The sequence below is a fragment of the Scylla paramamosain genome, chromosome 8 (genome assembly GCF_035594125.1).
Source record: "Scylla paramamosain isolate STU-SP2022 chromosome 8, ASM3559412v1, whole genome shotgun sequence".
NCBI classification, from domain to species: Eukaryota; Metazoa; Arthropoda; class Malacostraca; order Decapoda; family Portunidae; genus Scylla; species Scylla paramamosain.
This window is the reverse complement of record NC_087158.1, coordinates 30,746,545-30,760,182: the sequence shown is the minus strand read 5'-3', so window position 1 is coordinate 30,760,182 and position 13,638 is coordinate 30,746,545. Positions and strand designations below refer to the sequence as shown.

The following is a 13,638-nucleotide window of genomic DNA, read 5'->3' as shown; positions in this document are numbered from 1 at the left end:
GAACAGAGTAAATGTTGGGAGGATGAAATACAAAAGGGATTTGAAAAACCGAACTTATTCGCGCCAAGAGTGAATGCTAGGAAGAGATTCAGAACTCTTTTCAGTTCAAGATTCGAAATTATTCCCTTGGACGTAGTGAATGCTAGGAGGAAGAGATAAAGAAGTGAATCATTAAGGAGCCGCTGACTGACCTCGCGCAGTCTTGACGCAGAGCGGCTTTCTTGAGTTCAGACCGAACAGTGAGCAGGTGGTGCAGGTGTTGGAACAGCTGTGTGCGAGGCTGGGTAAAATGCACGCCAAGAAGATGGTTCATCTGCACCTCAAGGGCAATATGATGGTGTTGCAGGGAGGCACAGGCGCTCTTAATGTGCACACAATTAGCGTGAGCCTCGCCGCCCTTCCTGACTAGAGCAAGCACTTCCGAAAGGTGGAAATGAACAAAAAATAACACGTAGGCGGCCAGACGCAGCCCCGTCTCCTAGCTGTCATGATACAGATGCTGGCCGAGGATCCAAACACACACACACACCAACAGTAAAACAACACCAGGGGAAGAACAACAAGATGACAGCCAGGCATGACGGGATACAACCATAAATAACAGAGAGAGAGAGAGAGAGAGAGAGAGAGAGAGAGAGAGAGAGAGAGAGAGAGAGAGAGAGAGAGAGAGAGAGAGAGAGAGAGAGAGAGAGAGAGAGAGAGAGAGAGTGTGTAAAAACAGTAATTTGAATGGTACAAGACACACACACACACACACACACACACACACACACACACACACACACATACTGACACACGCCACTCCACGCAGCAGCTACACAAAAAAAGCGTGAAGGCGGCGGCGTGATCCCAGCTTTGTGCGGCGCCGGGCTATACGTCAGCGTCAAGTAAGGCGGGGGTGGTGGAGGTGGACGGGGAGGAAGAGGGCGGAGTGTGCGGGGGATGTTCCTCTTCCCCACCTCCTCCTCCTACTGGCCGCCCGCCCTCCTCGCATTATCATCCACATAATAGTGTCGCTTCCTCCCCGATGCAGTGGGTGTTTTTTTACGCCTTTGTCTCGGTGACTCCTCGAGGCAGATTGATGAGAGGGATTCTAGACAACTTACGGAACATTACACGCGACCCTCCCTCCCTCCCTCCCTCCCTCCCTCCCTCACCTCACTCCCTCCCTCTTTCTGTGCCCCCAACGGTTGGCAGCTTCATGATAATGATAATAATGATACAGAGTAATGTGTTCTCGTGTTTAACATTACGGTATTGGTATTCTGGTTAGGTTACGCTGAGTGCTTGATGTGTGGTGGTGGTGGTGGTGGTGGTGGTGGTGGTGGTGGTAATGGTGGAAATGGTGGGAGTTAGTTTATAAAAATAAGTTTTCTATGGTGGTTCTTAAAGATAGTCAGTCTAACATGAGGGATTTATCACTCTGACCTCACGTGACCCTCAATCCATCAATTCTTCTCTCTTTCATTCATTCTCTCAGTCATTCGCTCTTTCATTCACTAAAACTCGCTCTGTCTTTCTCGCTGTGTCATTTTGTTTTCTCTCTCATTCCTTGCTTCCTGCCACTCCTCTTATCCACCCCCGTCTCTCTCTCTCTCTCTCTCTCTCTCTCTCTCTCTCTCTCTCTCTCTCTCTCTCTCTCTCTCTCTCTCTCTCTCTCCATCACCAGATTTCTCCCTACCCTCTCATCCTTTCCTTCCAGTCCGCCTCCCTGCTGCCCACGCCCACTCTTATACATTCTCCCTTCGTCCCTCTATACATTATTTTTATTGCATTTTTTGTCTTATACTCCGTGTCACACCATGAATTATGTCCGACACACTGCCGCCCGCCATCCATCTTGCCCTAAGTTTTATGGCACAATATTTTTCCAGTTATTACCACCTCAGTCTTACGTCCTGTGATATTTCCTACCTCCTGTCAGCGCTCTCCTCTTCATCCTACCTCCTCCTCCTCCTCCTCCTCCTCTTCCTATTCTACCTCTTCTTTCTTCTTCTATATTCATCTTGTCTATATTTTCCTTTCTTTCTCTTATAATCCTGTTATCCTCCCCTTCATCCTACGGTTTTTTCTTCCTCCTCCTCCTCCTCCTTCTCTTCCTCCTCCCCTCCTCCGCTTTATCCTTTTCCTATATTCATCGTCTCATTCTATTTCTCTTTTTTTCTTCCATAATCTTATTTTACTTTGTTATTCAGTCTCTCAAAACTTTCTCATTGTCGTGTATTTTTTTTATTTGTCATTTATTTTCCTTCGTAGGGTTCACTTTGTTGCCCCGACACTTTTGTTATGTTCTTTTGGGTTTTTCAAAAATCTTGCATTTTTTCTGGGTCATTGTGTGAGTCTCTCTACATAAGTATTTTGTTAGCCGTGCTCTTCACAAAATTGAAGATATTGTTTTTCGTCTCTCTCTCTCTCTCTCTCTCTCTCTCTCTCTCTCTCTCTCTCTCTCTCTCTCTCTCTCTCTCTCTCTCTCTCTCTCTCTCTCTCTCTCTCTCTCTCTCTCTCTCTCTTCAAAGCGAAATGATTGCAACATATGTCACACTTACGAACAGAATGGGTAAAACAGAAAAAAAAAAGAAAAAAAAAAAGGCAAACGTAATGGCAAAATACACCAATTAATAAGAAGAAAATTGCTTCACTAAGAACATGCACGCAATCTGAAACATTGAAATGTGTACTGTACGTTACTTGTCTGAAAATGACTGTGTGAGGCGGTGGATGTTTTCACTGCGGTAATTGGTGGTTAGGTCTCTCCAGATCCTCATACTCTCTTCGTACGGTATGTGGCTTTCACTGATATCACGTTCAGAAGGTTTACGTGTCCACTGAATAAAAATATTACCCTTCCTTCTTACTATGACGCGCGCTCTCGTTTCCCTACACGGGTACGGGGCACGGGGCACAGCAGTAGTGCGGTGGGCGATGTGCTGAAAGTCTACGGTGTCTGGCTTCCGCGTTTCATTACCGCGCCTCCGACAAGGAGGTCGAGGTGCCTCTGCTTGACTCACACCGCCAAAGTTGATGAGTTTTTAAATTAAGTTGCTCATCCTCAAGGTTATTTCTGAGCAGGAACTGAAAGGAGTAAGGAGATTATATATATATATATATATATATATATATATATATATATATATATATATATATATATATATATATATATATATATATATATATATATATATATATATATCGTTGCTCGTTTTATACAGCAAGGAAACGCGCGCGCACACACATACACACACACACACACACACACACACACACACACACACACACACACACACACACACACACACACACACACACAAAGTTCACCTCTATCCATCAGCAAAATCCATTGCTTTGTCTTGTTCCCTGAAGCTATATTGAGTTATATTCCTGATTTATTGAAAACTGTGGATGTTATTTTTCCGAGAGTCGGCAACTGAGTGGTATTATGGTTGACTTAGCTCCATGTGCCAATAAATTAATATATTTTATACATATATTTCCGAGCGGAGAGTCAAACAACCAACTCAAAATCGTGTGTAATTTTATCCAGGCTAAACTTTGATAACCGTAAAACTAAAGAACCTGAAATATTCATGGCCATAATACCATTGGCCGCCCCGCGCACGCCGTAAAAAGCATCAAAGCCGTAAACTAACAAATATCATGTATGCTTCTCAATCCCATTTATCTGCCACAAAATAAAACGCCAACATTTGGAAATTGAGTTACGCATAACCATTTCATATATAAAAGAGAAGCCAGCTACCAAATCGAGTTTTTTAGGGCCAGACGCATGTTTTTCAAATCAAAGCGGAGAGTGGAGCGGAAACCCTCCCTCTCCCCTCCTTCCTCCCCTCTATCTCTCCTCGCCGTCCCCCGCCCCCCACGCCCGCCTCACCATCAAAGTGGGCGGGGGACGCGGGGAAAATTAACAATCAGAGCTTACAGACGCGCCCCCCACGCCTGATTTGACCGCGAAATTTGTTTTCCGAGACATTTTTGTCGAGGCGGGCCAGCAGTGCCGCCGCGATGCCCCGCGGGCGTGTGGAGGGAGTGAAGGGAGGCAAGGAGAGAGGCGACGAGGAAGCAGAGTATAAGAAAAAGAAAATGGAAAGAAATATTAGAACAGTTCAGATGAAAAACAGCTGAATAACAACACCAAGGCAACATCATCACAACTACGAACACACACACACACACACACACACACACACACACACACACACACACACACACACACACACACACACACCAAAGATTGGTGCACCAAACACACACACATACAAACACACACACACACGTGAAAGTGACATGGGCACAGTCTCATAGGGCGCCTCCTCCTAAGTGTCTGAGATCAGCATCGCGTTGCCCTCTGACCTGTCTGTGTCAGTGTGAGCTGAGAGTAAGCCTGGAGCGTCGAGCCGGCGATTTTAGTCAAAATATTGAACTTTATAACGCCTAAGAGAGAGAGAGAGAGAGAGAGAGAGAGAGAGAGAGAGAGAGAGAGAGAGAGAGAGAGAGAGAGAGAGAGAGAGAGAGAGAGAGAGAGAGAGAGAGAGAGAGAGAAGTTAGATCAGAGAGGAAAGATGCAAAGCAAGCTTTGTAGCACAGACTTCGTAGAGCTTCAGCAGGAGGAGCAGCGACAGCAGCTCAGGAGGAAGAGGAGGAGCGAGGGAGAAGGGCTGCTCCTCCCCCTCCGCCGTCATCAAGTGGTCCGCTAACACAATTACCGAGTAATGAACCTGGCCCGCTGCCTCCACCCCGCTCTTCTCCCCACCCCTCCATTCCCGCCCCTCCCTCCCTCCATCTCAACCTCTACCTTCATCCCTCTATCTCCCTCTCAATCTCTCCAACCCTTATAATTGACGCTCAAAATGGGAACCAAGAAGGGAAGGAATAGTAGGAGGACGAGAAAGGAAGTAGTTACATAGAGACTCATCCTGAAGAAGATAACAAAGACACTGATGCGTTGAGGGTCACGTGAACAAAATAATGACAATAGAACGAAGCCCAGTCCCCTGCCCATTACTATACCGTCACAACCACTCACCTATCCCAGCCCCTCAACGCACCATTCACACTACACAACCTTCACAACAGCATCCTCCCTCCACCACAACCCTACATTTCACCGTCATTATTACTAAAAACCTACACCCGTCACCACAATGCATCAGTGATTCTCTCGCACCACACTACCACCACCACTACTATCATCACCACCACCACAACATTGGTCTTAGTTATAGTTATTCATAAACACCACCACACAGCATCACACCCTTATAGGCATCACCTATCATACCCATTACTACCGTCTCACAGTCACACATTTATAGACGCCACCAATCACTTCTTTAATAAGGAGTACAACTGTATATTTCTCATCACCATAAATCACTACAACATTCTTCCCACCCCTAAATATTCACACACACACACACACACACACACACCTGACCACAAACTAACCATCTCCCCACCCTCCCGCCTCTCCTCACGTTCTTCCGGCACTTCTCATAATGTTAACTCCTACATTATAATCTGAAGAGAGAATGAGAGAGTCTTTACACGCCGCACGCCATCTAGATAAGCTGAGTCGGGGAGGGGCGGAAGGAGGGGAGGAGGAGGAGGAGGAGAGAGGCGCTCAGCAAACAAGGGCCGAGTGGCGATAAGGTGCTCTCGTGGAGGGGCCCGAGTGCCACTCTGAATAGTCACAATAACGAGTGGAGTGTGTCAGGACGCTCGACACCGCCTCCCCCTCCCTCTCTCCCTGCATGTTATGAGTACTCTCCGTCGCCGCCCGCCCAAAACACACACACACACACACACACACACACACACACACACACACACACACACACACACACAGAGCAACACTCTCTCTCGCAGGTAATTAAAGAGGGTTTAATGATCGTGTTCCCTTCTGCAGCGGCCGCCGAGAGAGCCGCGGTGGCTGCCTCAAGTTACGAGCAGGGCGGCCGCCAGTACCCTCGTTAGCCGCGCCGGGATGAGCGCAGCCACTAAACTGATTTTGTATTCTGCATCGCCCTGCCTTTCTGATTTATGTGGCGGCTTTAACTGAGTATTTTTCGCTCTGCTTTAATTCAAGTTCTTGGCGGAAATGTGTTCAAGAGTAAAGAATATTAGAGTGTTAATGTCAAGTATTGTCAAACCAGCAGCGTCTACCGTGTCTCCTACGTTGTTTTTATCGTATCGTTATCTAAGGGGTCCAGAACACATACAACAACACGTTCTCAGAAAAAAAAAGTGTGTTTATGTATTAAAAAGTAAAGATAACTCGAGTATTCAAGTATTAACTAGCAGCTACCATTACGTCCGCTATCCTTGTTTCTGTCTTAGCATTGTCCAGGGCGTGCAAAACACACTCATTACTTAACAAAGATCAAACATATGTATAAGCAGAAAAGAAACATAATTAAGACACAATCCTAATCACCACAGCCTCACCACATTCTCAGCCACAAAACGCACCACTGCATCACCTGAACCACCACATGCGCGTCATCACCAACCAACTCTGTCTTCACTCACCACACCACCACAATCCCTCAGGCATCACAGTCACCACATCAAACCACACCTAAAAGATTCTGAACACCAATATGCCATCACGAGAGAGAGAGAGAGAGAGAGAGAGAGAGAGAGAGAGAGAGAGAGAGAGAGAGAGAGAGAGAGAGAGAGAGAGAGAGAGAGAGAGAGAGACGTAACGAGTTAATCCGGACTACTTACACTCATATGAAGCAACTGAGAACAATGTATAGTAGTAGTATTCTCTCTCTCTCTCTCTCTCTCTCTCTCTCTCTCTCTCCACCCCAACTTTATCTGCCACTTTGTATTCATGGTTCCTTGAATTGCATTTTAATGTCGACCGTTTGCTTCTGTTACGAGTGGGACGGCGACCCTGGAATACAGGATGGCGGCCGGAAGCGAGGAGGGAAGGCCGCTTTGTCAGCCTCCAAACGCGGTACAGCCTTGGAGGGCGAGAAGTGTGGCGGGGTGTGGCGGACTGAGGGAGTAGGTGTGGAAGGGGAGGAATGGGTGTGGCGGAGTGATAGAAGGAGGGACAGACAGAGAGGAGAGGGGAGTCAGTGTGAGAGGGTAAGGGTATAGCGTGACGGGCCGTGACGGTGTGTGGAGGAGTGTGACGGGATGTAGCGGCGTGTATCGGAGGGGAAAGGTGCGTACTCATAAGGAATTGGTTAGGGAGAAGTGTGTGTGTGTGTGTGTGTGTGTGTGTGTGTGTGTGTGTGTGTGTGTGTGTGTGTGTGTGTGTGTGTGTGTGTGTGTGTGTGTGTGTGTGTGTGTGTGTGTGTGTGTGTGTGTGTGTGAGAGAATGAGGGTGTACATAGGATGTGTACAAGGGTGAATCTAAGTGTGAAGACGTAGGGGTGGCTGTGTGTGTGTGTGTGTGTGTGTGTGTGTGTGTGTGTGTGTTTGAAGAGAACAGCAGAAAGTCGAAGGCACAGAACGAGGAGAGAGAGAGAGAGAGAGAGAGAGAGAGAGAGAGAGAGAGAGAGAGAGAGAGAGAGAGAGAGAGAGAGAGAGAGAGAGAGAGAGAGAGAGAGAGAGAGAGAGAGAAAGCAGGAAGAGGAACGAAATGAGAACAGGCGAGGATGTAGGAAAGGAGGATGACGGAAGATACGGTGTAGGAAGCTTGCCAAGAGTGTAGAGAGGAAGAGGAGGAGGAGGAGGAGGAGGAGGAGAGAGGGAGGAAGATCTAGCCCCGCCTCTACACTGATCTCTCTCTAAGGAGCAACTCTAACTTAGCCAACGAGCCACAACTGGAGGCCCCACTGACTCACAAACCTGCTCGCCTCTCCCTCACATCCCCCTCATCACCTTCCCATCACCACGTTCGCCCCTCGCCAACCAGGGTGAGGGGAAAGGCAGGAAAGGGGAAGGAGACTTTAGCAGTATTGGGTGCATCACTGCTATCGTGTTCAAGGGGTAGAAAATGAGGGGAGAGGGAAGGGAAGGGGAAGGAAGAGTAGTGTTGGAAGAGGGGAAGGAGGAAAGGCAGACCTGAGGAACAGTTGAAATTGTGAAAATCTAATTCGTCTCTCAGTTCTCTCTCTCTCTCTCTCTCTCTCTCTCTCTCTCTCTCTCTCTCTCTCTCTCTCTCTCTCTCTCTCTCTTTTTCATGTCTTTTTTCTTCGTCTAACTTTCCTTCCTAGTTATCATTGTTTGCTTCTTCCCCTTTCTACTCCTTCTCTTTACTGTTTATTCTTCTTCTGTTTCCTCCTTGTCCCATCCAACTCCTCTTCCTCTTCCTCCTCCTCTGCCTCTTCCTCTTCCTCCCTTCCTCGGATACACCCCGAATACAAACGATCTCATTGTCCGGTTATGCTTATGGAGGTGGTGGTGGTGGTGGTGGTGGTGGTGGTGGCGACGCCGGTGTTGGCTTGGTGATCGTGGTGGTAGGTGGTGGTGATGGTGGTGGTAGTAATGATGGTGGTGGTGGTTGTGATGATAAGAAAAGCGTGGTATGATAATGATGAAGGTTATTTGGTGCATCTTATGTGATAATTGTAGTAGTAGTAGTAGTAGTAGTAGTAGCAGTGAAAGACTCTTGGTATCCTAACTTCTTGTTGTTTTGTAGTTATCATAGTGGCAGTGATGATGGTAGCTGCGGTGGTAGTGATGATGGCAGGGCAGTAGTAGCAACACGAGCAGCAGTAATGGTGGCAACAGAGTAAAAGGCTCCTGGGGTACTAAATTTTTGCTTAATAGACCATATTCCGGCAGCAGGTGGTGAAGGGTTCATGCTCCGCCCCTCCCTGCCTCCCCTCCTTCCCTCACCCCTTATCCTTCATTTCTCATATATTAAGTTCCCTTCCCTCTCACTCCCCTCTTTCTTCATCTCCTTACCCTCCCATAGGCCTCCCACTCCCCTTCCCTCTCCTCCTCCTTTCTCTCTCATAGGCCTCCCAAAATCCTCAACTAGCCTAGTAATCAATTCATTTCCGGCGTCACTCTCACACACATTAAAGAGAAAGACATGGAGAAAGAGTGACAAGTAATGTTAAATATGAATAGATTCTCCTCTCTCTCTCTCTCTCTCTCTCTCTCTCTCTCTCTCTCATCACCACCACCACCACTACCACAACAACCAGCAGATGACATCACCACACCACGACACGAGACAAAACCAAAGCCAGACCATTAGGCCGTGAATATAAACACATCACGCCATGAATCACGGCCATTACGTCAAAGAACAAGCCCATTACGCCGGCGGACAAGACAATTAAGCGACGAGAGCTAACACACACACACACACACACACACTCACACACTCACACACATCACACACACACACACACACACACACACACACTCACGCAGAGAGAGAGAGAGAGAGAGAGAGAGAGAGAGAGAGAGAGAGAGAGAGAGAGAGACAGAGAGAGAGACAGAGAGAGAGACAGAGAGAGAGAGAGAGAGAGAGAGAGAGAGAGAGAGAGAGAGAGAGAGAGAGAGAGAGAGAGAGAGAGAGAGAGAGAGAGAGAGAGAGAGAGAGAGAGAGAGAGAGAGAGAGAGAGAGAGAGAGAGAGAGAGAGAGAGAGAGAGAGAGAGAGAGAGAGAGAGAGAGAGTCTGGGAGGGAGGTAGGGAGGCAGAAGGGGCAAGCCACTCAACACTGTGTTAAGTTTTGATAACCTCACAATTGAAGGGCGGCCCGCCACCCCATCAGAGCCAGTTGCTACAAGGACCCTTCACGCCGCGGTGCTGGAGGACCCTTCAGGAGGAGGGAAGTGTAGCGGAGGAGTCAGCGCCGAAGTGAAGGGGTGGGGGAGGAGGAGGAGGAGGAGGAGGAGGAGGAGACAGCTATTAGCATGTAGATTGTGTATTTAAAGGACAACGTGGTTTCTCCGTGTCTATTCTCTGACTGACTACACAAGTGGCGAGTCTCTCTCTCTCTCTCTCTCTCTCTCTCTCTGTGTGTGTGTGTGTGTGTGTGTGTGTGTGTGTGTGTGTGTGTGTGTGTGTGTGTGTGTGTGTGTGTGTGTGTGTGTGTGTGTGTGTGTGTGTGTGTGTGTGTGTGTGTGTGTGTGTGTGTGTGTGTGTGTGTGTGTATCATGTCTATGTGTTAGCTTAAATTACAGCCTACTTAACTCACACATGAAGCCTATCACTGTGACATTCCAAATGCCAGTAGCATCAACGCATCACCGTCACCAAAGTACTCACCGTCCCATCCATGACATCATCAATCACCATCAATATCTATCATAAAGTTCTACTCTGTACATATCACAACTGCCCCATTCACCACCACCACCGCCATCACCACGTTCATCTGCAGGCTGCCAGCTGAGTCGGCGCCCTTCGCCCCTTTCTTTCTTCCATCCTTCTTGCTCATTTAAGCCTCCATCCCTCCCCGCTCTAGCGCATGGAGAGGGAAGGCAGGGAAGGACAGAAGGGGGAAGAAACCGGGAGGTAGGGGGAGGGTAGCGAGCAGCTAGAGAGGGAGGAATGAGGGGAAGTGGGGAGGGGGGGCTTCGTTGCGCGGGATCCTCGTCTTGTCTTCGTCATCATATTTTTTCTTTACTCCATCGTCGTGGTATTTCCATTTTCTTCGAAATCTCCGTGCTCCAGATTTTCACCGCAGCCTCACTTTCTTCATGACGCTCATTTCTACATTTTTATTTTATCTATTTATTTATTTTAGCAGTTTTTTTTTTATGCATACTTATGATTTCGCTATCCATGTTATATTAGGAAATATGGAATGACCGTGTTATTTTCTCTTTACTTTCACACATTTTTCATTTCCGATTTTAAATTATCAGTGATTTACTTCATAACTTTATATTTCATTATTATCCTCTTCCTCTTTCTCCTCCTCATCTTAACTTACATCCTTGCAGCGTCGCGAGATTTCGTTGTTCCAGCACTTTAAATTACATCAAGCAATCAATTAATCAACTTTCTCCCCCTAAACTATTCCCTCACGTGCCAGTCTTCGCCACGCTCTAAGTCACGCCTTTCTCTCTCTCTCGCCCCACGCAGGACTCTTCTCCCCTTCAGACAACAATAACGAGGTGACGAGCGACGGTAACAGCGAACACAACTCCAGCACCGACGAGGACTCCCAGCTGCGCCTCCGCCTGAAGCGCAAACTCCAGAGAAACAGAACCTCCTTTACCAATGAGCAGATAGACGCCCTGGAGAAAGGTGAGGATGACATGGGCACTGAGGGACGGGATGGGAAGGGAGGAGAGAAGGTGATGGGGGAGCGGATGTGTAGATGTGTTCATGGGTGTGTTAAGATGAAGGATAGGTGTGAGGGAGAGAATACTCAATACACTGTAAGGAAGAACAGATTTCAATAGATATGTTAGTCTAAAACGATGACATCCATGTATTACTACTAGTGTGTTGGGAGAACGAGATGAGATAGACAGAATATGATTGACAGTACAGAACGGGATAGATAAAGATTATGGAATATGCAAGAAATATGCTTTCAGAGAGTGTCACAGCAAAGAGAATAGACGCTGGAGATGTTTAAAAGCGCTAAGACTGAACTGCAGGATAGGTGACGATTATTTTGCCAGGATAATGGGATAAAATAAAAGGGCAGTCAAGAAAGAAAGTGACCAGAAAGAAAATGGTAGAGACGGCGAGAGCTAGATGTAAGAGAGCTAGAAATAAGAATAGCAGTGGCACACAGAAGACCGAAGAGATGATAGTTAGGATACCAGTCAGGATAATAATGGGATGAAATGCGCTACTTTGAAGATAAAGAGATACTGCATAAGAAAACTATGGAGTGCGCAGTGAAGTAGCAGCACCAAGCCGAAGGGAAAATGTGACTGGCATGAATGTGGGAGGAGGAGGAGCTGATGCAAAGGGTAATGAGCACAAAGGAAGGGAAATCTGATATTCTAGCAGCGAAATACAAAGCTGGAAGCGCGGGAAGGGAGGCGAGTGAGAATATCCTAAAGAGCGGAGGTGAAGGGCGAGTGAGGGTCAGAGGAGCTGAGGGGAAGAAAAAAGATGATGGAAATAAGAATAGTAGTTACAGGTGAAAATAGACGGAGAAACAAGACGAGGAGGCTGTGAGGAGGAGCAAGGGGAAGAGACTGTCAAAGGGGAAGTGGGAAAGGGGTTCTTATGAAGGGAAGGACAGAGAGAAGAGGCTGGCAGGCTGTGAGGGGTGAGAGGGAGGGCGGCGAGGCTGTGAGAGCTGAGAGGGTAAGAGGACAGATGGCTGCTGGTGAGATGCAACGTTAGTGAAGGAATTAGTACAGCAGAGAGGGAAAGAGGGGAGAGCGGAGGGACGAGGAGAGAGAGAGTGAGGGAGAGAGCAAGACTGAGAACTGAATGCGAGAGTATCAGAGTAAGGAACAGGGATGAAACATAGAAAACTGATGTAAAACAGAAGAAAATAGGAAGTTTATTAGAAAAGGGATTATAATAAGAACCAAACTAGCCGTAATAGATGATATAAAGTAAAAAAAAATCCATTAAGTAGATATTGAGTTTAAAATTACTGCAAGAATTAATCAAATAACGAAAAAATGTGAAATAGCAGACACATACCAGTACAAAACACAAAAACAACACCGTAACACAAGATAAATAACACACCAAAAACACCACCATACTGCCATCACTAACACCAAAGGACACAGTATCAACATCACGTACCCAACACCACTACCATACGCACACCACCATCACTGTCACCACCCACGCCTTACGGTCGCCTCCTCCCCCACTGGTGGCTCCGTGGCAGAGTTTGAGAGGACCCACTACCCTGATGTGTTTGCCCGCGAGCGACTGGCTGAGAAGATCGGCCTCCCGGAAGCCAGGATACAGGTAGGGGCTAGGGGAAGAATGTTAGCCAGCCTGGGAGTTATGCATGTGTGTGTGTGTGTGTGTGTGTGTGTGTGTGTGTGTGTGTGTGTGTGTGTGTGTGTGTGTGTGTGTGTGTGTGTGTGTGTGTGTGTGTGTGTGTGTGTGTGTGTGTGTGTGTGTGTGTGTGTGTGTGTGTGTGTGTGTGTTCTATCTTTTTTTTTTTAAATGAGCTTTTGGTAAGCTATGTATTACGATTATACATAAACAAATATGCATGTTGCTTTTGTTTAGAATATAGTGAACAGAGAGAGAGAGAGAGAGAGAGAGAGAGAGAGAGAGAGAGAGAGAGAGAGAGAGAGAGAGAGAGAGAGAGAGAGAGAGAGAGAGAGAGAGAGAGAGAGAGAGAGAGAGAGAGAGAGAGAGAGAGAGAGAGAGAGAGAGAGAGAGAGAGAGAGAGAGAGAGAGCGTGTGCGGGCATGGTAAGGGCGTGCATGGCGAGGGCGCGGCCGCCGGCCTGAAGCTGCATCAACGGGGTTCTCTACTCTACTGTCGGTGCAGGTTTGGTTCAGCAACCGGCGGGCCAAGTGGCGGCGGGAGGAGAAGCTTCGCAACCAGCGACGCAGCGTGGACCAGGTAGGCGTGGGCGTGGGCGTGGGTATGGCTAACAGTGCCGCCGCTGCCGCAGCCTCCAGACTGCCCCTTCAGTCCGGCTTCAACTCCATGTACCCGTCCATCCCGCAGCCCATCGGCACCATGGCAGACTCCTACAGGTAAGCCTAACACTTGCCCTTCGGTACCTGGTATTTTAATGATCCAAATCT

The 13,638-nt window shown here is 47.6% G+C and overlaps 1 protein-coding gene across 2 annotated transcripts in view; it reads left to right on the top strand.

Annotated features, from left to right (window-relative positions):
- The window catches only part of LOC135103155 (paired box protein Pax-6-like), a 120,415-nt gene that overhangs the window by 95,332 nt on the left and 11,445 nt on the right, over positions 1–13,638 (top strand). For both annotated transcript variants that reach the window (XM_064009233.1, XM_064009232.1), the window contains exons 6-8: positions 11,024–11,188; positions 12,756–12,838; positions 13,376–13,587. In XM_064009233.1, coding sequence (XP_063865303.1) covers positions 11,024–11,188; positions 12,756–12,838; positions 13,376–13,587 — 460 coding nt within the window. The remainder of the gene's footprint in view (positions 1–11,023; positions 11,189–12,755; positions 12,839–13,375; positions 13,588–13,638) is intronic.